General features: G+C 42.4%; 1 protein-coding gene and 1 pseudogene across 2 annotated transcripts; one reads left to right on the top strand and one right to left on the bottom strand.

The window, feature by feature from the left end:
* The first annotated feature begins 617 nt into the window (after positions 1-617).
* On the top strand, positions 618-26,243 carry ANXA7 (annexin A7). Its single transcript, XM_079793115.1, has 13 exons — positions 618-705; positions 8,418-8,472; positions 10,182-10,386; positions 11,203-11,301; positions 11,875-11,939; positions 17,461-17,563; positions 17,773-17,867; positions 19,538-19,651; positions 19,893-20,063; positions 22,203-22,373; positions 22,453-22,528; positions 23,901-24,013; positions 25,817-26,243. Exons 2-13 carry the CDS (start codon positions 8,419-8,421, stop codon positions 25,937-25,939), a joined length of 1,389 nt encoding a protein of 462 aa, XP_079649241.1. The 5' UTR covers positions 618-705; position 8,418; the 3' UTR covers positions 25,940-26,243.
* LOC307112426 (uracil-DNA glycosylase-like) lies at positions 5,054-8,399 on the bottom strand (annotated as a pseudogene). The gene has a single exon. The product of its transcript is annotated as a uracil-DNA glycosylase-like (transcript).
* Positions 26,244-26,778: the final 535 nt, after the last annotated feature.

The following is a 26,778-nucleotide window of genomic DNA, read 5'->3' on the forward strand; positions in this document are numbered from 1 at the left end:
TGCTCTATCCACTGAGCCAAACGAGCCAACGTGTTAACTTCGGACCATCCTTTGTGGTTACTTTAGGTCTTGAGTTTGCAAGGCCGCCAGGCAGGCCCTCCCTGAGCTTGCCGGGTCAGCATGTGGCCCGGTTTCCTGCACACAAGCGTGTGTGTCAGATGACAGTGCTCCATCTAGTACCGGGGAGCCTAGCAACCCCAGCAACGCCTTCTGGGTTGGGGAGTTCCCGCTCCAGAAACAAACGCTCCCTTCACCGAGGGCAGGTAACGACTCGGTCCCCGTCCCTGGGAGACACTCGGCGGCCGGCTGACCCCGGCGGAGCGGCCGCACCAGGCCTCCAGTCTCAGCCCTGGCCCGCCCCCCACTTCAGGGGCTCGGGGGTCCCTCCGAACCACGGACACTTCCCCGCGACCTGCCGGGCCCAGCGGGACCGGGCGTGGCCCGGGGTGGAGAAATGCGGAGGAACGGGTTGGCCCGTCGGAGGGAACGTCTCTTCCCGCAGGTGGAGCGGCGGGGCGGGGACCGGGAAAGTCCGGGGCTGGGGTCCGGCCACCCCCTGCGGGGCCCCGCCCCAGGGGCGTTCCCTGCGGCGGCGGCGCCGCTAACGGGCCCGCGCGGCAGCCCCCGCGCCCCGCCCTCCGCGGCCCGCCCCCGGCTCCATCTTGCCGCCGACTGGGCTGGGCTGTGACGCTGCTCCGGTGTCAGGTGAGGAACGGTGCCCCCTACCCTGGCGTCCCCTCGCCCCCTCGCCCCGGCCGTTCGGGGCCACGCGCCGGGCCGTCGGGGAGAGGGGGCCCCGCGCGCGTCCCCGCACCCGGGGTTGGTGCAGGGGTTCGCGGGCCTCCCGGGAGGCGGGCGACCCGGGGTGCGCGTCTCCGGACCCCCTGCCCGGCGGGGGCTCTTTGGGGTGGGGTCGGCGGGCGGGAACGGGAAGCCCTGCTCGCCGGTTCTGCGGGCCGCTCGCCGTGCGGAGGCCGGGGGAGCCGGGGCGCGCGCGGGCAGGTGGCCCGCCGGTGCGGGGCTGCGGCGGAGCGCGGCCGGGCGGGGGCCCCGGGGCGGCCGGGAGGGGCGTGGGCAGCGCGCCGCGCGGAGGCGGCCGGGTGACGGGACTCCCGGTGACACAGCAGATGGAGGGCAGCGGGAAGCGTGCGCTGTGCGCGTTTAGCAAACCCGGGACGCCGCGCCGAAGCCCGCACTTGTGCCCTGGCTCCGGGTTCTGGTTGCAAACTGCCGGGACGTAGCGTTCCCGACCCGATTCCTGGCCCCGAGCGGCGCCGCCAACGCGCGCTGTGGTCACCAGCCCGTCCCCGCGAACCCTGCCCGCGGAGGGGAAATGGCCGGCGTCCGCCACGCGCGGCGAGCGGGAAGGAGTCACCCAGCTGCCTGTTCCCCGCCGGTTCTGCCAGCTGAGAGGGAGCTGACCGGACGGGGGCCTGTCCCGGCCGGGGGAGTGGGATGAGCTCCGCCGGCCCGGAGGCGGTTTCCAGGCCGGGGAGGCGCGGGGAAGAGCTCCGGACCGCGGCGCTCTTCCCGGCGGTGGCCGCCTGCCTGTCCGTGCAGAAGCCATGCCGTGGCCCCTGCCGACGGGTGTAAGTGGCCCTTCCCAGCCAAGAGGCAGGGTTTGGACATTGTATCTGCTCTGGGCCATGTCAGCCCTTCTCCCTTTGCCTAGCTGTTTCCTCACCTTCCAGCAGCCGCCTCTGGTGCTCCTGGGCTTCACGCCATCGGACACGCCCATGGTGGGGGCCACCCCTCCCAGCGGCTGACTCACTGGGTGGAGATGGTTTTGGAGAACCAGGAATGATTTTCTGGTCTTTTAAATGTAGTTGCCACGGGAGAACGTGAAAAAGAAACGCTCTGGTTCACCAGGACGGCCGCCTTGTTATGCTTTGGGCAAAGTTGAGTAATTTTGTCGAGTCACCCTGGGGTTTGTGTAAGCTTTGTACACAAGCTCTCGAATAGACGATCCTTGCCCAATTCCAAAAGAGTTAAAGGTACATGATGCCCCAGCTCTGCTTCCTGGAGGCAGACACTGGTTCTCTGCTTCCTTGAGGGGACTTTCGGGGTATTCTCGACATGTTTAAGGAAGTAAATGTATTTTTTCCACATCTGGTTGCAAATGACCTATGTCGTTTTCAACATCCCCTTAATAGGACTTAGAGATAATTTAATATATAAGAAAAAAAAAAAAAAGAGCTGCTCATTTTCAGTAGCTGCATAGCCCTTCGTTGTATGGCTATCCATAATCTATTTAACCTGTCTCTTATTGATGGACTTTTAGATTATTTCTAACTTTTTTTCTATTACAAAGAGTGTTGTAATTAATAGTCTCGTACATATATGTGTGGTATTTGTGCAAATATTTCTATAAGATACATCTCTGGAAATGGAATTGTGTTCTAGTTCTTTATGTACTTACATTTTTCAAAATGTAACCAGATTCACTTTCTTAAAAATTGCATTAAGTTTTCTCATGTGCAGATAGTCTTTATTTTCATTCTGTTTTGAAACTCTTGTTGACATAATTCCTCTGGCCCTTTAAAGGTAAGATTTAAGAAATGCAGAAATAGGACTTTGTCACTGGAACTATTTCTGGGATTTAGAAATTTAATTGCTTTTTGTAGTCTTTGGTATGGTAACTACTTGTTGCCTTAAAAATGTTATGTATGTCTTTCATAACTTATTTTCAAATGGTCTATCTCCATGGTCGGCAAACTGCGGCTCGCGAGCCACACGCGGCTCTTTGGCCCCTTGAGTGTGGCTCTTCCACAAAATACCACGGCCTAGGAGAGTCTATTTTGAAGAAGTGGCGTTAGAAGAAGTTTAAGTTTAAAAAATTTGGCTCTCAAAAGAAATTTCAGTCGTTGTACTGTTGATATTTGGCTCAAACTCAAAGAATGAGTTTGCCGACCACTGGTCTATCTGACTGTTGTTAGATGGTGTCCCTTTGCTCCTTGTACCACCCAGGCTTAGAGAAAGAGAGAGCCAAAAACATTTTAGTTCCTGTTTTTACATCCAGGCCTTTGTATACCAAATAGCTATTTTAGAACTGAATCAGTTTTCTTAATATCTTACTATCTTTCTTATTAACTTACTAGAGGCCCGGTGCATGAAATTCATGCACTTGGGAGTGTCCCTCAGTCCAGCCTGTGCCCTCTCATAGTCCATGAGCCCTCGGGGGATGTCCGACTGCTGGCTTAGGCCTGCTCCCCACAGCAGTCGGACATCCTTAGTGCTGCCACGGATGTGCTTGCCAGCTGGGAGCCTGGCTTCTGGCTGAGCGGTGCTCCCCCTGTGGGAGTTGCACTGACCACCAGGGGGCAGCTCCTACATTGAGCGTCTGTCCCCTGGTGGTCAGTGCATGTCATAGTGACTGGTCAACCAGTCAACTGTCTGCCCCCTGATGGTCAGTGCATGTCATAGGGAGTGGTTGAGCGGCCTTCGCATATCATTAGCATATTACGCTTTCATTGGTTGAATGGACAACTGGACGACCAGACACTTAGCATATTAGGCTTTTATTATATAGGACAGTGATGGCGAACCTATGACACGCGTGTCAGCACTGACACGCGTAGCCATTTCTGATGACACGCGGCCGCTGAGGAGGCCGCATGCCAAGGATGAAACATTTGCTGCTCCTGAGGATGGAACATTTGCGAAATAATGTTTTTTCCTCAAAGTGACACACTACCCGAGTTATGCTCAGTTTTTTGGCGAAGTTTGACACACCAAGCTCAAAAGGTTGTCCATCACTGATATAGGATAACTTTGACTCAGTATATGTCCATTTATTCTAAATTTAACAAGTTTTCAGCTTCTATCCTGTGTTTATGTCATAAGAGACACTATAATAACTTATATTTATTACCTCATTTCCCTATATTGTGTACTTAAAAGGCATGATACCTTCTCCCCATCTTTATCAGCACCTAGGACAGTGCATATTACATTGTGGGTTTTTATAAATTTTGGTTTGGATTTGTTTGGGGTCTTTATATAAAAATAATACAAATCCTTTACAGCCATATCAGGGAGAAGAGCCAAAACACATATTGAAAAAATTAGCAAATTAGATGGTAGATCTGGAAATGTCAAAATATTCTAGTACCAAAATATGACTCATAGACCAGCAGCAGCAGCATCTAGAAGCTTAGTTAGAAATGCAGAATCTCAGGCTCCATCTCAAAACTACTGAATCATAGTCTGCATTTTAACATTTTAAAGAAGTACTGTTTTATCTAGTACATTGTTCAAAGAAGGGAGAAAAGATTTGATTGAGCTGGATGAGTGAGGAGAGGTGAGTGAGCTCAGGCTTGAAGGCCAGGTCAGTTAAAGATAACAGTGGTTTAAGCAGAGACCTGTTGAGAATGGTTCAGGTGGTAGAGATTTCGCATTGGGAGTTAGGTGTTGGTAAAGATAAGTTGAATAGATAAATTGGAACCAGTAGTAAGGAGATCTGACTGTTAGGCTAATGAATTTTCATTCGATACTCCAGCAGTAGTCATTGAGGAGTTTTGACCTGAAAAGTAATACGTGGAAAGAGCAGCATTTTAGGAACATTCACCTAGTGATCGTGTCCAGGAAAACTGGAAGTGTGAAAGTATAAACAAGGAAATAAATGAAGTAATTTTAGTAAAATAGGCATCAAGCAATGAAAACCTGGTCTAAGGATATGGCCGTGAGAATAGAAATGACTGGAAGAATAGGAGAGGCATTTCAAAGAAGAGAAAAATAGTATTGGGTTACTTACTATACTGGAGTAATAGGTAATTTAAGTAGTGGTACTATTGACAGATATGGGATATTAAGAGTGATCTGGTGGGAAATGAGTATTTAATTGCACACAAAAACCTCCTAACTAGCTTCTATCTTTTTATCTTCACTGACAAGGTCAACCTTTTCCTTAACTGAGCCTGTCTGTCTTTTTGCATCTATAATAATATACCCTTGAAGTGTCTGGGTAACTTGTAACTTCCCTTTTTCTGTACGCCTTGGGGCACAACCTCATGTTGTGCCCCAAGGCGTACAACAAATTCCGTCATTATCCTGTTAATTGTTCCTGCACCCAAATACAGATGTAACCTGCTATTCTCCGGAGCATTATCTTAATTCATTGAGGTTCTGCTTCCCGGCATATGTCGACAGTTTGGCTCAAATAAACTCACAAAAATTAAAAAAATTTAAAAAGTCATTTATTAAGCATCAACGCTGCATCAGGTCATTCATGTTGTAGCATGTATTAGTATTTTATTCCTTTATATGGCTGAATAATATCCCATTGTATAGATATAACACATTTTGTTTCTTCCCTCATTATTGATGGGCATTTGACTGGTTTCCACTTTTTTGGCTTTTATGAATAATGCTGCTATGGACATTCATGTATAAATTCATGAATGTAAGTTTTTGTATGAATGTATTCAGTTCTCTTGAGTATACTAAGGAGTGGAATTGCTAGGTCATATGGTAGCTCTATGCTTAACTTTTTTAAAAAAAATATTTTTATTGATTTCACAGAGGCAGGGAGAGGGAGAGAGAGATAGAAACAGCGATGAGAGAGAATCATTGATCAGCTGCCTCGCGAATGACCCCTACTGGGGATCGAGCCTGCAACCCAGACATGTGCCCTGACCGGTACTCGAACCTGGGATTCTTCAGTCTGCAGGCTGATGCTCTATCCACTGAGCCAAACCGGCCAGGGCTGTGGGGTTTCTTATATATTACTTTTATTTTTTAATAAGTTTGAAATTTTCTAAAATGAGAAGTTTATAAAAGTAAAGGCAGGGTTTAATCCAGGTATTTATGACTATATGTTAACTCTTAGCCATTATAACATTGTTTCCCAGAATGTGGTTATATCACTACATAAGAGGATTTCTGTGGCATGTGGGAAGTACCTTAATATTTATATATTCATCTCAATGTTACCTTCTCTCTTTTTTTTTTTTTTTTTTGAAACTTCAACAACCTTTTATTACCAAACTCTAGCAGGTTTAACTTTGAGCCCAGCTAACAGCATCTCTAACAGGACCTAGGATGGAGGTTCAGCCCTAATAAAGATGGTCTCTTAAACAAAGGATTAAAAAAATATAAAACATCCACGTAGAAATTGAACTGTGACCTCCTGGTTCATAGTTCGACCCTCAACCACTGAGCCACGTTGGCCGAGCATATAAGTATTTTTTAAAAGAGTGAAATTCTCCAGTGTTGCAGAAAATGGTATCCCAAAGTGATTTCAGTCCAGAAAAAAACAGCATTTAGCACTATGCTGCCTTTTCTCCCAGTTTAAGATACACATGGGAGAAAACCATTTCCCTTCTTAAAAACAAAACAAAACCCTTTCTCCTCTTTTTTCAGCGTCCACTGCTTATTCCTAGAAACACCCAGAGAACAATATAAACCAGGCCCGGCCCACTTCTGGCCTCTGCCAGTCTAAAGGCTCACAGCAGGGATTGTTCCTTAGGGATTTTCTCCTCTGCTACAATCAGGAAACTGACCCGTAATTACTGGGAACTGGCAAACAAACAAACAAACAAACAAAACACACACAAAAAAAAACCCATTTCCTTCCAGGAGGGGCCTGCGGGCTCTGTAAAGGATCAGAGGGCAGTGGACCTGGCCCATGTGCAGGGGGCCTTTCTACATAAAAACACCCAACACCTTGTAACCTAACGTCTAACCTGCAGGTAAAAGCGAGTAGCAGCTGACTTAGATACTGAAAAGGTGCTTATCTCCCCATCTCTAACCATAAAGGAAAAAGCGGGGAGGAGAGTCTAGAGAATTTGACCTCCTCTCCTTTCCCAAAACTTTGATGTGTCTTCTAAGACAAAGCCAAATTCCTGAGACAGACACATGGTCACAGGTACAGTCTCTGCTGGATAGCGCTGCCGCTCCTGGGCAGCCTGGCGCACGGCCGCTTTACTGAAACTCTCCCTGGTGTGCATAGGGCTTAAGGATCACTAGGGCAGTTATTTTCTTAATTCAACTCCGTCACAGACAAATACTTCAATAGCAGCTTCTAGAAACTGCCCGGAGGACCCCGTCCCCGCCCCCCCTTCCTTTTCAGGGCCACAGATCCTTCCGGTTGACGGGCTCCTTGCCTGACTTTTGCAGCAGCTCGTTGGTTTTAGAGAAATGTCTGCCCCCAAAGAACCCTCTGCACCGACCATGGGCAGGGATGGGCAGGGATGGGCGGTCTGCAGGATGTGGCGGCGCTTCCTATCGATGGCCCTGCCCTTCTGCGCATAGGAGCCCCAGAGCAAGAAGACGAGGCCACTGAGTGCTGAGTTAGCCAGGACACAACCGCATCGGTCAGTGGCTCCCAGCCCTTCTCCTTGAGAGAACTGGCCTATGCGTGAGGACAGCGTTGGGTAGGAGAGCACCGTGCTTGGCCCACCGGATAAATCCCCGTGGCCAGGATGCACAAAGCCGTCTGTGCCTGCAGACCGCTCTTTACAAATGTTTCCAAACGGGGCGGAGGTGGAACGGCCATGAGCTTGATTGGGTCCATGATGTGGATCCCGTCCCCGGAGGACCACCTTCACGGCTCTGGTGGTGCACGTTGGGGTCCATGTGAAGACGGCGAGGGGGTGGAGAGACAGTGTAACGTCGTCTTTCTAATGCAACAAACCCCATTAGCGTTACAAATACGGTTTTCCGCAGTCCCGCTGAGGTGCTGCCAACTCTCACCGAAACCCAGCCGCACGTTGCGAGCCACGCGTCTGAGCTGGGCCGGACCTGGTTCCGGATGCGGACCGGCTGCTGGGGCTCCGCGGGACGGCGGAGGGTGGGCCGTGTCTCCCGCTCCGCCGGGCCTTCCGGGCGGGGCTCCCCGCTGCACCCCCCCCCCCCCCACGGCTCTCCCCGGGGCCGCGGGCACGTCGCTGCCTGGCGGGGCTGGGGAGGAGGAGTGGAGCGTCTTCTGGCCCATCATCCCGAAGAGGCCCGGGACCGCCATGGCGCCCAGCCGCGCAGGCTCCCCCCCCCCAGGGGGTGGGCTGAAGGGGGGGGGGGGCATGTTACCTTCTCTTTGTGGCAAGAAGACTATTTCCACGTTTTCCATGTGTGGAAGTAATATAGAGCAGCTTTAAAAATAGATTTAAGTGAAAAGTTAATTGGCTTAAGAGAAAATAGTTCATAAATAACGGTACTGGTAGTATTCAGATCGGACAAAAACGGTATGGTGTGAGGAGGAGGATGTTGCAGCGTTTGCTCTGCTATCCTGACTCCATTGGTACCAATGGTGAAATGAAGAAACATTTTATCAGCTTTGCTTTTTCAAACCCCAATATCCACCTTTGAATGCCAGCCAGACTCCTGAAAGAAGGTGTATTTTTCATAAGATCCTATGACATATATCTTCAAAGGCCGCAACTTTTATAAGAAATTACAGAGGGTATTTTTTATTGTTACAGAATGTCATATCCAGGCTATCCCCCCACGGGCTACCCGCCTTTCCCTGGATACCCTGTAAGTATTGCCACTTATAATACTAAAATAGCTTATATCCTGGAACAGGTGCTGTGTAGGACCAGCCCATGACACGTCTGACAGATGGGCTGGAGCAGGGGTCGTAAATCCAAGTGCCCAGAGTGGAGTGGGTGCTGGGGGGGACGAGAGCATCCGCTTCACCTGTGGAGAGCCAGCAGCTGTTCAGCTTTGGTCCCATACGGCCGTGCAGGGAGGCGGGCCCAGTGAGGCCAGGCACTCCATTTCTTCAAGTAAAACAAGCAATCTGGATTTTGTTGAAATTGCCCGATTTGAAAAATTGGGAAAATAATTTTTTTATTTCTTCCCATTTGGCTCCATCTCTCCCCCCCTCCCCCAATGCAGTAGCCTTTCACACTTGGCTCTCTACGGGGGAATTACCTTCTTTAAATGTTAAACGCTGTATGAGTCAATCAAATGTGTGTAAGCTAAATTCATCCCATGAGTCACTGTTTTTTAACCTTTGTGTTAGAAGGTTTAATTAGGATGGTCTTGACTCAGAGATAACAAATTGCAGTGGGTTAGAGGGTCCTTGATTTGTAGTTCTGAGACTAGAGTTTGGAGTACATTTTATCAATGCGCTGTCAAGTTCTGCCTGGTTGATGTCTATACTATGAGGACTAATAGCAGAGGCATAAGTGAGAATCATGCATTTCAGTTTTATGCTCATAAGAATGTAGGGCTTCTTTCTGACAGAGTAGAAAGAGGGGCCTACAGATTAATGATAATGTGTATATCCTTATGTAAAGTGAATATATAGCTGGACTTATCATAGGAGAGATGAGAATTATGAATATGTTTCCAGATGCCTATGTACTAAACTGGACTCTGGCAATCATTTTAGTCAGTGTAGGGTAATTGCTGACACAGACAATTCAAACATCCCAATGACTTGACACAAGAAAAGCTCATTTCTTCCTTCCTTCAGGCTCCTGGAAGTCCATGGGGGTGAGGGGGTGGGGAGAAGGCTTTGTTCCAGGTGGTCTTCAGGTTCCCAGGCTCCTTCCAAGTATTGGCTCTGTCTCCCTCTAGCACCTTGGAATCCTCCACTTGGACCCTCTGCTTCAGCTGGCAGATGAAGGAAAGAGAGAGGAAGAAAGAGAGTAGGTTTTTAGGAGCCAGGCTGGAAGTGGTGTATATTACTGCCTGCATTCATTCACCAGTATTCAGTCATGTGGTCCTACTTAACTGCAGGGAGGTCTGGGAAATGTAGTCTAGCTTTGTGGCCAGGGGAGGAAGTTTAGTGACCACCTGACAGTCTCTGCCTCACGTAGACGTTGTCTGTTCTGGACCCATGTCCAAAATTTCACACCCCACGTGTGACTCAGGTCACCTTCATTTTTCTGTTGTGTAACAGGTCCAGGTGTGTTGCAGGAGAACTAGGAGTTTCTTACTTTAGGGTAGAGAGGTGGGTCTTTCTCATATTTCTAGGTGCTAGGAAATTGAAGGAACTAATGAGCTTTGTTACTTGTTCTTGAACGTTTGGAAAGAGCCTGAATTCTGAGAGACAAGTGTCCTGAAAAATATAGGATATTGATCAACTAGTATCAGATACCAAGACTTCTAATGGGGCTTTTAATATGTAAAAGAACAAGCTAGACCCTAACAGTTATTGCTGTTTGTTCCCTCCTTTAGGTGGGTCACATTTCTCTATGGTCACATTCATCTGAACATATTTTCTGGTTTTGCAGCCTGCGGGTCAGGAGTCATCGTTCCCCCCTCCCGGGCAGTATCCTTATCCTAGTGGCTTTCCTCCCATGGGAGGAGGTGCCTACCCAGCAGCCCCAGGTGGTGGCTACCCCGGAGCTGGAGGCTACCCTGCTCCCGGGGGCTATCCAGCCCCCGGAGGCTACCCTGGCGCCCCACAGCCAGGAGGGCCCCCATCCTATGCAGGAGGTGAGTGATGGGTCGAGGCATCGTGGTGGTTTGGTTGCTACAGCACTTTTTCCTTCTCCCCTTTCTCCTCTTCATTCCTGCTTGTTTTGTATGAGGTCAGAATAGCTCTTGGCCTACTTTCTACCTTAGACAGCAAGGACACAGCTGGCAACATAGGAGGTAAACGTTCTCAGGGGGCCTAGCAACTAGGAGCAAGCTCAAAAATTGGGAAAGAAATGGAAAGAAATCTCATGGTAATAAAAGACCAATATATAACAGTTTGATTATTTATAATCTTAGAAGTTACTAAAGCTTCCCCCCCACCCCTGCCCCAATCCTCACCAGAGGATATGTTTTTACTGATTTTAGAGAGAGAGGGAGAGAGAGACATGGATGTATTAGAGAAACATCGATCTGTTGCCTCCTGTTGTGCCCTGTCCGGGGATGGGATTGAACCCGCAAGCTAGGTATGTGCTCTGACCGGGCATCCAACCAGCCACCTTTTGGTGCATGGGGATGATGCTTCTGTCAATGGAGCACCGGCCAGGGCAGATGAAGGCATTTCAGTTAGCATGATTGTGACCTTTAGAATAGCTTTGTCCAGAGGGAAACCAAGTAACTTAGCATTTTTATACTGTAATTTACTAAGGCAAATGAATGATGTAAAATTTTAAATTTATTTTTTAATGGGGAAGGAGTTAGTGATAAATTGAATTTAGACCAAAAGGGACCAGAAGCATTAATAGCACCTTTTTTTCCACTGTTAATAGTAGATATTTTTCTGAAGTTTTCTCTTTAGTGATGAGAACTGTCATTAGAGTTGATTCTTTTCTCTAGTTCCTCCAGGCCAAGGGTTTGGAGCCCCCCCAGGAGGAGCAGGCTATCCTGGCTATGCACAGCCTTTTGGAGGCGTCCCAGCACAGGGCCCCCTACCTGGTATGTACCTGCTGTTCAGAGAAAGCAACAGCATGATAGTTTGAATTTTTCAGTTGCCATTGAGAGAGCTTAGTTTCTGTTTGTCAACAAACATTTATGTTAAGTACCTTTATAAATAAATTGAAATACATGGTTTCATGAAATGTATTAATTTGGTGGAAAAATATAATTAGTAAGATTGAAATAAGACCCACTTTTTCAATTAAAAAAATAATGTCCCAAAGCCAAAAAAGCAAAACCTTGTGGAAGTTCTCTGCTCACTCCTGTACCACAGATGAAACCACCCCCGGAACTAGGTCCTCACATCCTTTCCAGATGGAATCAGAATGTAATCTGGCTCAAGTATTTTAAAGAAAAGTGTATTTGTTAGGATATGATGTAGGACATGGAGTATTTTAAAAGGGTTTTGTGACCTAGTTTGCTTTAGATTTAGTAAGTTATACTAAAAAATTATCCTAGTGAGTAACATAATGTGAATGTTCTTATATATTTACATAATTCATAATAACCAATGCTGTTTTGGAAAATTGAGTCATATAAAACCTGTTTTTCTGGATGTTTTTAAACATGTAGGTGGCTTTCCCGGAGGACAGATGCCTTCTCAGTATCCTGGAGGACAAGCTCCTTACTCTTCTCAGGTATTGTTGCTCCTGCCTTTTAAGTTGAGTCGGGGGAACTGACGAATGCCAAAGAAGAGCACCACTGCTTTGCCACATTAGAGGCTTCCAGGAAGCGGATGAGATGGTCTATAACAGCAATTTTCAACCGGTGTGCCACAAGAATTTTTAAAACATGCAATATCTGACTCTTTAGTCAGGGACACTGACCTCTTTTCCCTTAGATTGTCAAATAAAAAATGACAACAGCCAACACAATAGCCACCCAGTGTGAATGAATAAAAATTGTACCTTTTTGGTCAGGTCAGCAAAAAAGATAGTATGTTTTTTGGTGTGCTGCAGAATTTTAGTAATCAGTTTGTGTGTGTCATGAGATGAAAAAGGTTGAAAGTCGCTGTTCTATAACATCACTTAAGACTTTAAACTTTGCTTCTGATAGACTCCATGCTCTCTTCGGTTTACCTGCTGTAAGTAGTAGCCTGATGACTTTGATAAGACAAACCTAGGTCCCTTCTCACAGGTGCTAATACTTACAATTTTTTCATAGAGATTCGCTTGGGTTCTTAGCCTGGGTTTTAGTTCTTTTTTCTCTTCCTCCACTGGCAGTTATAAATATCAACTTGGGTGACTGGGTGATTGGTGTTTCTGGCACTGTTTTATATAGTGTGGTTTTGTCTTCCATTTTTACCTTTATAACTCTCCACTCTTCTTTCAGATCAATACAGAATCCTTTTCTTCCTATCCTGTTTTCTCTCCTGTTTCTTTGGATAATAGCAGTGAAGTGAGTAAGGTTTTCTGATGTTCACTAATTTCTAGTTTCCCTACATATGCCTTCATTTGTTTCTGATTTCTTGTGTATTTGTCTCTCACCACTTCCTGGGGCTCAACTGTATTCTGGTTTACCTTTATGTCCCGGTAGTGCTTGGCAGCGCTTTAAACATGGTAACCAATTAATTGTTGAATTGATTTCTCAATAGCTCCAGAAAGTCTCCTATATGTCAAATCTTTGCCTCATTGCTGTATAGCTCCTTGTTTTAACATTTTTATTCTTTAATTGCAATGTTAATTCTTTATATCTTTTGCAAGTTACCAAGAACATAAGCAGTGTATTTTTATGCTTTTATTTATTTATTTATCCTTGCCAAATGGATATGTTCATTGATTTTATTTTTTTATTTTTTTGTTAATCCTCACCCGAGGGTATTTTTCCATTGATATTTTAGGAAGAGTGGAAGGGAGAGGGAAAGACGTAGAGAAACACATCGGTTGGTTGCCTCCTGCACGCACTCCAACCAGGGCCTGGGTCGGGGAGGAGCCTGCAACCAAGGTATGTGCCCTTAACCGGAATCAAATCCAGGACCCTTTGGTTTGCAGACCGAGAATGCTGTATCCACTGAGCCAAACCAGCTAGGGCTGTTTATTGATTTTAGAGAGAGAGAAGGAAGGAGAGGGAGGTGAGGAGGGAAGAACCTGGGGAGGAGAGAGAGAGAGAGAGAGAGAGAGAGAGAGAGAGAGAGAGAAACAAACATCGATAGGCTGCCTCTCATATGTGCCCCGACCTGAGATGAAACCCCTAGCCTGGGTATGTGCTTGACTGGGCATCAAATCCCCCACCTTTGGTGTTCAGGATGATGCTCCAACCAACTGAGCCACCTGGCCAAGGCAGTTTTCTTATTTTTATCCTGTCTATGCATAAAGATCTAGCATTTTCAAGCATTTTTAAGGCTTAGGTGGGAGAGGGATTACAGTACTAGAAGAAAAATACCTTAGCCATTTTCTGGCTTTCCTGATTTGAGGAATTTTAGCTCCTGATGGATTAAGAAACTTGTCCAGGGCCACACAGCTAGTGAAAGACAAAGCTGAGACCAGATCCTAGCTGTTCTGACTCTCAGACCAATGGTTTTCCTGTTACACAGTGCTGCTTTGCTGATAGAGCAAATGACATTCCTCCAAAGCACATAGTAAATTGTTTTCAATCCTTTTTCATTGTTGCAGTTGTGAGTCATATTATAAATCTGTAGGCATTTTAATAATTTGTATGAGAATTTTTAAATTTTAGTTGAAGTATGCATATAATTTTATGACTGAATAGAAAAGATTTTTAAACATAAAGCACTAAAAGTACACATGAGCAACTTCCTTTGTGTAACAATTACCATCTTAAGGTAGAGCTAAAACTAGTAGATGGAAGTTAACAGATTGGTATGTTTTGGAAGAGCTTTTAGGTGGGAGTGGAATAGGTTACCTTGTGAGGGGTGACTTCCCTGCCACTGAGAATCTTCTGTAGAGTGTGTGTGTGTGTGTAGATGTAAAGAAAATTTCTGTCTTGGTTGGGCAGTTGGGCCAGGTAACCTCTTTTGATGAACCCAATTCTAAGCTTATGGTAGTTTTTCAGCAGGAAGATTGAAATCAAATGGGTATCAAAGGTTGGAACTTTTGGTAGCAGATAGTGTAGACTTTGCTGTGCTGAGAAATCTCCGCTTAGAGTTTTGACCTCAACAGCATGGACCCTGATTTCTTTGAACTTAGTATATTGCCTAAAGGATGAGAGTATTCTTGATGAAGATTTCACTTCAAATTAGACTTTCAACAAAGAATAAACAAAACTAGTTTTCCCTAGAGATGTAAAATGGAATAGTTTTTGTTGTTGTTTTTTAAGAAAGAATGAGATGACAGAAAATGAGAATAATCAAACAGTAATTGATGAAGGTTAGTTTTACTGTCTAGTCCAGTATATTATAAACAAAGTTCTTCCCTACTTAGGACGTTAGTGACAGTGATTACATCAAAGGAAATTTCTTTAGTTTCTTGATACATTAAGACTCATGTAAAGGCAATATGTTGAAAAAAATTTATACTTGGATATTCTCAACAAGTAAAATTTAGTTTTTTCCTAAAACCACTATACAAACAGTTCTTGTTGGTTTTCTACTTACATTCCTGGCTTAGAAACTAGTGAAGGATTGGTTGTTAAAGCTTATTGGTAGGAGAAAATGTTGCTGTAAAGAGTGTAAATGAGTGGGAGGAATTATTAACCGAAAATATGTTTGTTGAATGATGGCTTGGTCCCCTTCATCCCATTTACTTTGCCCCCACAGGTGCTGGCACATTACTGTATTTGATGAGTATAAGTCTAATAAACACTGCCTCTGTTACCTAAAAATCAATGGAATAATTTTGTATTTGAAATTATGTCGATTGCATGTTTAAATGATATTTTAGAGAATAAAATTATTCAATAACTTACTGGGTTAAATAAAATATATTATTAATATTGAATTTTAAAAAATGTGGTAGGATATCATCTTGTTTTATTCCATTCTTCTTTTAAAAAAATATGTTTTTATTGATTTCAGAGAGGAAGGGAGAGGGAGAGATAGAAACATCAGTGATGAGAGAGAATCATTGACTAGCTAGCTGCCTCCTGCATGCCTCCCACTTGGGGATTGAGCCCAAAACCCAGGCATGTGTCCTGACTGGGAATCGAACTGGGACCTTCTGGTTCATAGGTTGATGCTCAACCACTGCGCCCCACCAGCCAGGCCATTCTATTCTTCTTAAGCTCTGATGTGAATATTTTAAGAAAACTCTTGATGCCCTAGCTTAGCTGGTTTGGCTCAGTAGATAGAGCGTCAACCTCTGGACTGAAGGGTTTGATGTTTCTGTCTCTCTCTTCCTCTCCCTTCCTCTCTAAAATCAATAAAAATATATTTAAAAAAAAGAAAAACTATTGCATTGTTTCATAGCTTTGCACTTTTAAATTTTTTTACTTTTAATTTTGAAGTAATTTTAGACTTACAAAAAAATGCAAAAAATGTACATAGAATTCCTGTAAACCCATTAGATTCAGATTCTTCAAATGTTAATTTCTTACATAAAAATAATACAATGATCAAAATCAGGAAATTACATTGATATGATACTATTATCCAACCATTTCACTAATCGCCCCTGCAGTTGGTTCAGAATCAAATCCAGGATGAAATATTGCATTTATTGTCATGTCTTTTAAATTTCCTTTAACATGAAACAATCTTTAGTTTTTGTTGTTCGTGACCTTGACACTTTCAAAGAGTACTAGTTCTTTTGTGTCTTCCTTAATTTGGGTTGGCGGATATTTCCTCATGATTAAATTCAGGTTATGCCATTTGGGCAAGAATACCACAGAAATGATGTTGTATTCCCACTGTATCCTATCAGTAGGCACTTATTGTTGACTTACTCTTTTACTGGTGATAATTGATTTTGATCAAACTTTTACCCACTAATTTTAACATCCATTGATGGTTCTTGCCTGAAACAATTATTACTGTGGTATTGTCATCTGGTAATTTTTAAAAATTTCTTCATAGATTTGTATTTTAAAAATATAGTATCTATTTTGCTTTCTGGTTTATTTCCTTATAAAATCTATGAAGAATATTGTACCTCCTGGAATCTCTAATCATCACTTTCATTTGTGCCTTTTTTAGGAGAAGTTTAAGTAATAGTGGCAAGGTTTATTAAAGCAAAAAGCGAAAGTATGCTATTGGATAATAAACTTATAGCCTGAGCACTAAACCAAAAAAAAAAAAAAAGTACACTAGAGAGAGAGAGCGTGCGGGCAGGCTAGAGGAAGATGCTTCCTTTTGTGCTTTTCTTAATATACGATGTTTTATTTCATGTCTAATAATCAGGGCTTATAGAGGAACTTAAGAGAGATTAACCAAATTATATTGCTTATTCAGAACCTCATTGGGCTACTCATGTTCTCTTTTACTAAAGCCATTATTATATTCTTGTCTTTAAATCAAACACTGCTACTCACCTCATACTATCCAGGGATCATCTCTTTTTCTCTTCCTATTCTACCAAGAAGGAATTCCAAGTACAATTTGACGGTTCTCAATCTTTTCCTTACAGTGGGATTCAAGGACATATTATATAGCCCCTGCTTATTCTTGATCCTTAGAATCATCTTCCACTCCTCTCCTTGCCTCTAAACATATCCTATATCCCAAGGAATTCCAAGGGGGTGCAAGGCACAGGAAGATTGTCACTAATTTTACCAGCTTTACTAGTCTCCTGAAAGTTTGTTATCTGACTGTCTATTGGCAGGAGGGAGATACTAGTAAGTCTTTCCTGCTTGTTCCAGAATGAGCTCTGATAACAATTGCTCATACCCTTGGCCTAAGACGCAGACACTGGCCTCTTTGCCTAAGAGTTTTGACTGGGAAGTCTTGAGTTGTCTTTCCAACAGAAAATCCTGACTTGGATTTTTTTTTTTTTAATTTTACTGAGTTTATTTGAGCCAAACTGAGGACATATGCTGGGGAGCAAGATTGCAAATGTTTCTCAATTTTTATTTTTAATTTGTATTTTCTTAATTAAAGAAGGTGAACATTTTTTTCATATTCTCCGGCCCCCTTCACCAGTTTATTGAGATGTAATTGACATATAACAGTATTAGTTTTAGGTGCACAACATGATGATTTGGTATATGTATATATTGTGAAACAATTGCCCCAGTAACTGACTTGGATGTTATGCCTCTTATTCCCAGCCTGCCGCCATGACTCAGGGAACTCAAGGAACAATTCGACCAGCTGCCAACTTCGATGCTATGAGAGATGCAGAAATTCTTCGTAAAGCAATGAAGGGTTTTGGTAAGGAAAATAGATTTTGTATTATTTATAATAAGTTTAAGTGATTAAAATAAAAATAAGCTTTATATCATAAACCAAGTTTATGTGTCAGCCCGTGTGCACATTCCTCCGTTTAATCTGGCACCAGTTACCTTACAAACATTTAAGAGATTTCCTCAAGAAACATCCAGTGCACTTTATCCTTACTTAAACATGTATGGTTCTTTCAGGGACAGACGAACAGGCAATTGTGGATGTCGTGTCCAGCCGTTCCAATGATCAAAGGCAAAAAATTAAAGCAGCTTTTAAGACCATGTATGGAAAGGTAATTTTTTTCTTAAGTGAGCATGAACAGTGACCTGTAGACCCTGCATCAATGTAAGGTTAGATACTATTGTTTTACTATTACTGATGAACAAAACAGCTACATTCCAGAGACCCCGGGAGTAGTGTATTCGTTTTTTCTCTTAAAAGGCTTTCCAATTCTAGAGTAGTCCTTGGTCGTGTTAGCATACCGTATGTAGGTCTGGTGTGTGGTAGATGTTCCGTAGAAAGGAGGTGATGACCGCAGTCGTAATCAGTAGCATGGTTCTCAGTCCTCTCTGTAGAGTGGGATCCAAGGGCTTCTTACAGAGCCCCTGCTTATTCTCGGTCCTTGGCATCGTCTTCCACTCCTTTCCCTCCCTCTAAGCATATCCTCTGTTTAAGACTGCATGGAACTTCTTGCCATTCTCTGCACACACCGTGACCTCTTATACTTCTGTGCTTAGTACATGTTGTTCTCTTGGCCTAGAAGACCTTTATTTCTTTTTCTGCACGGCAGACAACTTCTCCAGGATTTGGCTGAAATTAGCTACTCTGCGCAGTTTCCCTCATTCTAAATGTTCTCTTCTGTAGCCTCTCTTGTCATCATAGTCCACACTGCCTGTTGTTGCCACCTCGGCGCCATTTTCCTGCATACACGTTTCCAGCGGCTCCTGCAGAACCAAATTCAACATTCTCTAGCTTAGTATTCAAGGTAATATTCCAAGCATATAGTTATAACTTTGATTTACTCACCTGTGAAAATGTTCCCACTCTAACAAAATTGGTTGTCTTATTGTCCCATTGAGCTCGCTGTGGTCATTCTTGCCCCTAAGTTAGTGATTCTCAACTTTAGCTCATCATCATAATCTCCTTTAGAACTTAAACACACATGCAGAGGAGCATTTGAGACCTTGCTCCCTGGCATGTCGTCAGTTTGGCTCAAATAACTGACAAAATTAAAACTAAAACAAAAACAAAAAAATACCACATGCAGAATCTCTTGAGTATTTTCCTCAACATCAATTTTTATTTGTTTGTTTTTAAGAAAAATTCCACAGATGATTTTAATGCATAGCCAAGGCTGGAAACCATTTTTCTATTCCATGTTTGTTTTTCCTTCTTGCCTGAAATACCTTTCTTCTTCCTCTTTGCCTGCTAATTTTTATATCCTCTTCAAGATCTGGACTAAAAGCTTTCATTGCTTCCTGTAGCTCACTTTAACTTTTTCTGTTATTAATTTCTGTACTACCTACTCATCCACAGTGCTGGAGTACCAGCTGCCTTATATTATCTCTTTTTAGATGTTTATCTTATTTTTCAAATAACACCATGATGAGGATTTCTACTTCCTCATAGAACAAGAACAGTTTCTTATACTAATAAATATCTGTTCATCATTTTGTTCATTTGAATTGTTCTTTGTTTCATGAATTTCTTGTTTTTGTACCTGGTATAGTGATGGAACTACAGTAAGAATTTAAGTTTTTATTGATAGAATGAATAAAATAACGTCTACTTGAGTATAACAAACTTTAAATGTATATGTTTACTTATTATTGTATAATATTCAGAATTGAAATCTAGGTTTTCATAAAACAATTCAATTCCACTTTCTGTATTTTCCTTTAAAAATGTAAATAACAAAATTTGGAGAGCACATATACTTAGTTTGTACTTGTAATTAAACAGGATTTAATCAAAGATCTCAAATCAGAGTTAAGTGGAAATATGGAAGAACTGATCCTTGCCCTGTTCATGCCAACTACATATTATGATGCCTGGAGTTTACGGAATGCAATGAAGGTACTATATGTCATTTACTTTGAATGTCTTATCCAGTTTAAACCTCTTTCCCCCCCCCCCAAATTGTGGCAGTTCTATATTCACAGTGACAACTAAATCATACATTCTTTCATATCTCTGACTATATAGAGCTTTTTAGGTCTGGAGGCCAAAGAAATACTTGATAGAACAGTAAGATTTAATAACTTTCGGATATTTTGTTTTTCTTTTGTGTAATTCTTCCTTTCATTATTTCACATAGGGAGCAGGAACTCAGGAACGTGTATTGATTGAAATTTTATGCACAAGAAGTAATCGGGAAATCCAAGAAATTGTCAGATGTTATCAGTCGGAATTTGGGCGAGACCTTGAAAAGGACATTAGGTCAGATACATCAGGGCATTTTGAACGTTTGCTTGTATCCATGTGCCAGGTGAGTACAGTGTGGATGTTTGTGTGAGGGTGGAGGGAACATTCTTTGCTGCCTGGTGCCAGTGAGCATCCTGCATTCCTTTTAATATTGAGCCCCCTTGGAATCCTGCCACTTTTAAGAGGGACAACACAGAACCCAGTATACAAATTTCTCTGTAGTCACTATTGAGATTTATTTCTGTACATCTGGCTTTTGAAAGGAATCAGAAATCAATTTGAAGCTGTGTCTTGGGATGGGATGAATCTGTACTTTCAAGCTTAGCCAGTTAAGTTCTACCATTAACTACGGATACGCAGGCGTGCCACGGAAGTGCTGTAGGGTAAGAACTGTGTGAGGAGAGCCAGAAATGCAGAAAAGTGCCTCAGGATTCACAGAACTATTGTGATTGGCACCTTCCTTATTCCGATTCCCCAGATGTGCTGGAGAGGGGACAGAAAATTCTCCAAATAGGGTATTTGGAATGATATTATAAACACGCTGAGACTGAGACGATGAGGGTTTATTTGAGCAAGATGATGCAAAAGACTAGCATACTGATTCCGTATCAGCAGTTACTGGCTATCCTGCTGTGCACAAGGTCGACAGCCCTGAGGGGTCTAGCAGAGAGGCTCTTCAGAGCAGGGGGAGGTAGTTGCAGGGAAAGGAGTGAGCCAGAGTGAGTGCGTGTGGAAGTGAGAAAAGAACACAAGAGGATGAGAGGAAACTGAATTTACCTGCAACAGAGTAACAGCAGGGGAGGAGGTTAGCATTTAGAAAGAATGAGAAGAAAACAGACAGGAACGGATTTAACACTAAAAATGATTAAGACTTTATATGAGGTGTGGAGTGTCTGCAGGGTTCAAGGCCCAGCCGGTTTATAAAGCAAAGGGACCTCTTCCAGGGCGTAAGCAGAGGAATGGCTTCCTAGGAAACCGTACGGTGCCTGTGTTTGCGTCTAAAGGCATAAGGAAGGAAGGTCCCCTGAACCCTTCTCCTGTGCTGTATTCAGTTGTCCATTTGGAATAAGCTTCTACATGTTCCTGTGCCCAGGGCTCTTCAGAAGACAGTGTCTCACCTCAGGGAACACCTCTCCATGTTCCCCAGACACCGAGACTCTAGAGGACAGCCTTTCCTTGGTGTTTCTGTTTGGGAGTGAAACCAACTGCCCATCTAAGCTTTACTCTTGCTCAGGCTCACAGCTTCCTCCCTCCCTCCTACCCCACGGGAGAGTTTGGTATACAAATCGGCACAATCTAGCAGAACTTGAGTTATTTATACCTTCTTCTAAAAAGTTCATGCATCATTTTTATTTATACATTCATAATAAATACTTACATATTAAGATTACACTTGGAAAGGAAAGGAAGTTTACGAAGCCTCCATATTATACTAGTATGTTCCCTTCCTTGACTTAAATTCCTTGAGGGCAGAGACCTTGTTCACTTCCCATTGGTTTGTTTCTCTGAAGAAGAATATAGGCTGGTACAAAGCAAGTGCTTCATACCTTTAGGTTGCATTAATGAATACGAAGTGGAGTTAAGTATAATGCATATTGATCTTAAATCCTTGCTAAGGAGACTAATAACATCTTCATTTAAGTGGTAGTTTATATTTCCTAGTAGAGATTTGTGTGTGGTGTGGTGTGGTGTGTGTGTGTGTGTGTGTGTGTGTGTGTGTGTGTGTAAAAATCTGGTTTAACTTAGATCTCAAAGCCCTTGAAAATTTCTCATTTTAACATAATCTCGTTAAATCATGATCACATACTCTAAAATTCAAAGTTGACAGTGCAATGAAGTACTCGTTACACTAGAGTAGTTCCTTTGGAAATGAAAGCTATGCATGACAAACTTGATGCGTTAATCTTTTTATTTAAAACTTCTTAATTGATTTGAGAGAGAAAGAGAGAGAGAAACATTGATGTGAGAAATAAACATTGATCAGCTGCTTCCCGCACACACCCCAGTGGGGCTCATACCGCAACCTGGGAATGTGCCCTGACTAGGTATTGAACCCTCCACCTTTTGGTGTACATGACGACGCTCCAACTAACTGAGCCACCAGCCAGGGTTATGCATTAATCTTTAATAAATGACTGGATTGGAAAGAACATTTTTAATAGAACTTGTATCACTTCCTTCCAATGTCTGCCTTCTTTTGCAGGGAAACCGTGATGAGAACCAGAATGTTAACCAGCAGATGGCTCAGGAAGATGCTCAGCGTCTCTATCAAGCTGGCGAGGGGAAACTGGGGACAGATGAATCTTGCTTTAACATGATTCTTGCCACAAGAAGCTTTCCTCAGCTGAGAGCTACCATGGAGGCTTATTCCAGGGTATGAGCTTTTATTTTGAAGATCTGGCTTCTGTTTTAAGGTGTGAAAATATTTTAACACCTGTACTTTTTGTTTGCAGGTGGCTAATCGAGATTTGTTAAGCAGTGTTGGTCGTGAGTTTTCCGGAAATGTTGAAAGTGGTTTGAAGGCCATCTGTAAGATACGTTTGTGTTCTGCTTTATTTTGCTTATAAATGAGTGAGGCTTTGAATATTTTTTGTTCCTATTAAGTAATGATAATATAGCCTCCCTGGAATCTGCTTAAGCAAAGGCTGAGCCAGTCTGTGAATGTTTGGTGGCATGATCAATTAGGGTTGTTTCAGAATTATTTGATGTTTATTCTATATACCCTTCTTGAGAACTATGCAAGAATATATGATAGCCCTGGCCAAATAGCCCAGTTGGTTAGAGCGTCATCCTGATAAGTCAAGGTTGTGAGTTCGGTCCCCATTCAGGGCACATATAAGAATCAGCCAATGAAGGCATCAATAAGTGGAACAACAAATCTCTCTCTCTCTCTCTCTCTCTCTCTCTCTCTCTCTCTCTCTTTCTCCATCCCTTCCTCCTTCTTTCTCTCCCCCTTTTTTTCCTCCCCCTCACCTTTCCCTTCCCCTCTCTCTAAAAATCAATCAATAAATAAAAATTTTTAAAAATATATGTGTGTACACACACACACATACATATACATATATATACAATATGGTAGATTGTAACATTTCCATTAAGGTGACAGGAAAAGCACAATGCAACTATGAGTGCCACTACACAAAGCATTATTTTGAGCCCCCAAAACACTTTTCAAGTACTCGGCCTAAGGAGACTCTTCCCTTTTGGAATTAAATACCAAATTTCTGGTGTCCTGATACTCAGATGCCTAATAAACTGGAACTATTATTCTCATGGAGAATATAGGACTAAAGAGAGTATTAGTAACACATTGATATTAGCAATTGAAGGTCTTACAAATAATACTATAGTATTGTAGCTAAATTAATAATGAAACATTCTCTACCATCTGCAGGAAGACTTTGCTAAGTTAATTTTACTAAGAAAAGCCTGTTAGATTTTTTACAATAGAGCCACACTGGCCAGGGCAGATTTCTTATTATTCTGAAATCTTTGCTCAAATCTGTTTTCTCTTTTATATTATTTGTATCTCATATCCTTCTCGGGGAAAATGTTATATTTGACTCCTAGAATTCAAAATTCATCATTGCTTTTAAGTAAGATACTACTAGGGCAGAGTTGCTATATATCTTCTCATTGTAAGGGGAAAAAATACAAAGAATCTAAGCTGTTGCATCTGTGGAGAGAAAATGGATTTTTTGGGGGGGGCCAGAGGGAATCTTTTAGAATTGAAAGGAGCTAGTCTGGTGCATCTAGAAAGAAAGGTGATAAAAATCAAGGGGGAGAATATTTTCAACTTCAGATTTCTGAGATGATGACATGGGAAATGATCACAGGCAGGCTAGCAGTGATCAGGGAGCCTGGAGCACGGGCGCATTTCTGAAGCATCTCTGCCTTGCAGTGCAGTGCGCCCTGAACCGCCAGGCCTTCTTCGCTGAGAGGCTCTACTATTCCATGAAGGGTGCCGGCACGGACGACTCCACCCTGGTCAGGATCGTGGTCACTCGCAGTGAGGTGAGCCTTTCTCTTTTTGTCTGATCTGAATTAATTTTGAATGTTGATTTCTTAAAAGTTCCTCAGTTGGTTGTCAGTCCCCTGGGAATGATGTTAAGGAAAAGCTGTCTTTGTCGCTGCCTGGGATAAGCAGTGGTAGTTGGTATAAAGCACAGCGATCCCTTTCCTCGTGCCATGAGAGAGGCTTGCTTTAGTGAGACGGGCCACTGTACTGTACCTGAGGGCAGCAGCAGAGCCAAGAGGTGTTCCCACCTGAGAAGGTCTGGAGAGTACTAGTTTAAGGCAAGTTGGAAGATGGTTTTCATTTTGCTTATGTAAAAAATTGTCTAAAAGACCTATTTAATCATATTGGAGATGAAAAGTTCCTGAAATTTAGCATACCTTGCTAATCATAAAATAAAAAATTTATCTTTGTCTCTTTACCTAAATATAGCTTCAAATGTTTTCTTTTGATTTTTAAATATTTATTGGATATTTTTATTGAAAGAAAACATACATATACAACTAAATTATACTAAAGAAGGTAAATTACTTTTAAAAAGACAACCAGAATAGGGTGTTTTATCTTTTTTTTAAAAAAATAGATTTCAGAGAGAAGAAGGAAAAGGGCGAGAGATGGAAACATCAATGATGAGAAAGAATCATCAATTGGCTGCCTCTTGCACATCCCTACTGGGGATTGAACCTGCAACCTAGACATGTACCCTGACCAGGAATCGAACCCTTACCTCCTGGTTCATGAGTCAAAGCTCAAACTCTGAGCCACACCAGCCAGGCCTGAATAGGGTGTTTTAAAAAAGCTCTTTATGTCTTTGTTCATAGACCTAAATTTTCTGTGCAAGATATTTTTTTAATTGCAATATAATATACATAATATAAAACTTAACCATTTTAATCATTTTTTAAAATACAGTTCAGTGGCATTAAGTACATTCACATTGTTGTGCAACCATCACCACCAGAATTTTTTCACCTGAAATTCCTCACTCATTAAACGATAATGCACCATTCTTTCTCCCCAACCCCTGGCAACCACCATTCTGTTTTCTGTCCCTATATTTGATTACCCCTAGGTACCTTAAATAAGTGGAAACATAGTGTATTTGTCCTGTTGTGACTGTTCTGTTTTTTCTTTTCACTTAGGATAATGTCTTCAGGGTTCATCCATGTTGTATCTTGTGTCAGATTTTCCTTCCCTTTTAAGACTGAATAATATTTATTGTATGTCCACCTTTTGTTTATCCATTCATCTGTCAGTGGACACTCGGGTTGCTCCCACCTTCTGGCTGTTGTGAACAATGCTGCTCTGAGCATGGGTACATATATTTTTTTTGAGTCCCTGCTTTCATTTTTGTGTATATACCCAGAAGTGGAACTGCTGTATCATTTGGCAGTTATACTTTGCTATTGTTTTAAGGAATCACCATACCATTTTCCACAGTGGTTGCCTATTTTACAGCCCTACCAGCAATCCACAAGAGTTCCAACTTCACATCCTTGCCAACACTTGTTATTTTCTCTGTTTTTAATAATAGCTATCTGATTATCAAATGGTTTTTAAATGACTAATACTTTTGGAATAATAGAGGAGACTCGTACCATCCTTATCCCATATTTTTACAGAACAGTGGATCAGACTGTATTGGGTGATTGCTGACGATAAATGTCAGTCACTTGGTGTTATTTTCCCTCTGCTTTGATTATAATTAGGATCTTTTCACTATCAAAAAGTAATTCTAATAAATGCCAGTTTTCTTTTGACAGCTTTTTTCTAACATTAAAAATATCATCTCTTGCATGCAGATTGATCTTGTACAAATAAAACAGATATTCAGTCAGATGTATCAGAAGACCCTGGGCACAATGATTGCAAGTGACACGAGCGGAGATTACCGAAAGCTGCTTCTAGCCATCGTGGGCCAGTAGGAGGGATTTTTTTAAATGAATGAAGGTGTTCAAAGCTTATTTTTCAAAGCAGTGCTGACCTGCATGCAGCAATATCAACCATCATGTAACTAAAAGAACTTTTTATTAAAGACTGTGTCAGGGTTGTGCTTAGTTTGCACATGCGATTATTGCCTTAATTCCAATGTTATTTTTCTCTCTATACAATCAATGTAAAGCCATAATCATAATGTAGTATTAATGGACTGTTTGTAAAGTATACTTTTCTCACTGTACTTATTCTAATCAGGATACCAAATCGAATAAAAATCACAACTATCTCTAATTCTGTGTAATAATATTGAATTTTTATGAAGGTTGCTAAAAATTCTGCCTGCCAAAGTCCTACTAGGTTCGTTGGGCAGTTATAATTGATGGTATTTCAAAACTATTACTTTAAAAAAATTTAGCTCTTTTAACCTAGAGTAATTTACATCTTATTTTATATAAATTAGTATTCTATACTCATAAACAGTAATCTTTACACATAGAAAATAGATTAGTATTACTTGTAGCAACTTTTAAAAGGGATTAAGTATTATATGCATAAAATACATAGCCTATTAAAACTTTTATGTCTATTAAAACCCCCTAAATATCTTTATTGACCCCTGATTTAAAAAGTATATATATTTAACCCTAGCCAGTTTGATAGAGCAGTGGCCCTCGAGTCCCAGGTTCAGTTAACTTTATACCTGTTAGCAATCACTCCTCATTCCCCCTCCTCCTGTCTAGATCATGGCAATCACTAATATATACTCTGTCTCTCTGGATTTGCCTATTTGGGGCTTTTCATATGAATGAAGCAATATAATATGTAG

This window comes from Cnephaeus nilssonii, assembly GCF_951640355.1.
Source record: "Cnephaeus nilssonii genome assembly, chromosome: 16".
NCBI lineage: Eukaryota > Metazoa > Chordata > Mammalia > Chiroptera > Vespertilionidae > Cnephaeus > Cnephaeus nilssonii.

Bases quoted from the DNA above. Each gene is read 5' to 3' on its own strand.
- ANXA7 (XM_079793115.1), top strand. From the start codon at position 8,419: ATGTCATATCCAGGCTATCCCCCCACGGGCTACCCGCCTTTCCCTGGA. The intron at 11,940-17,460 runs GTATTGTTGCTC...TCTTATTCCCAG, and splicing joins AAGCTCCTTACTCTTCTCAG to CCTGCCGCCATGACTCAGGG. The intron at 19,652-19,892 runs GTACTATATGTC...TATTTCACATAG, and splicing joins GTTTACGGAATGCAATGAAG to GGAGCAGGAACTCAGGAACG.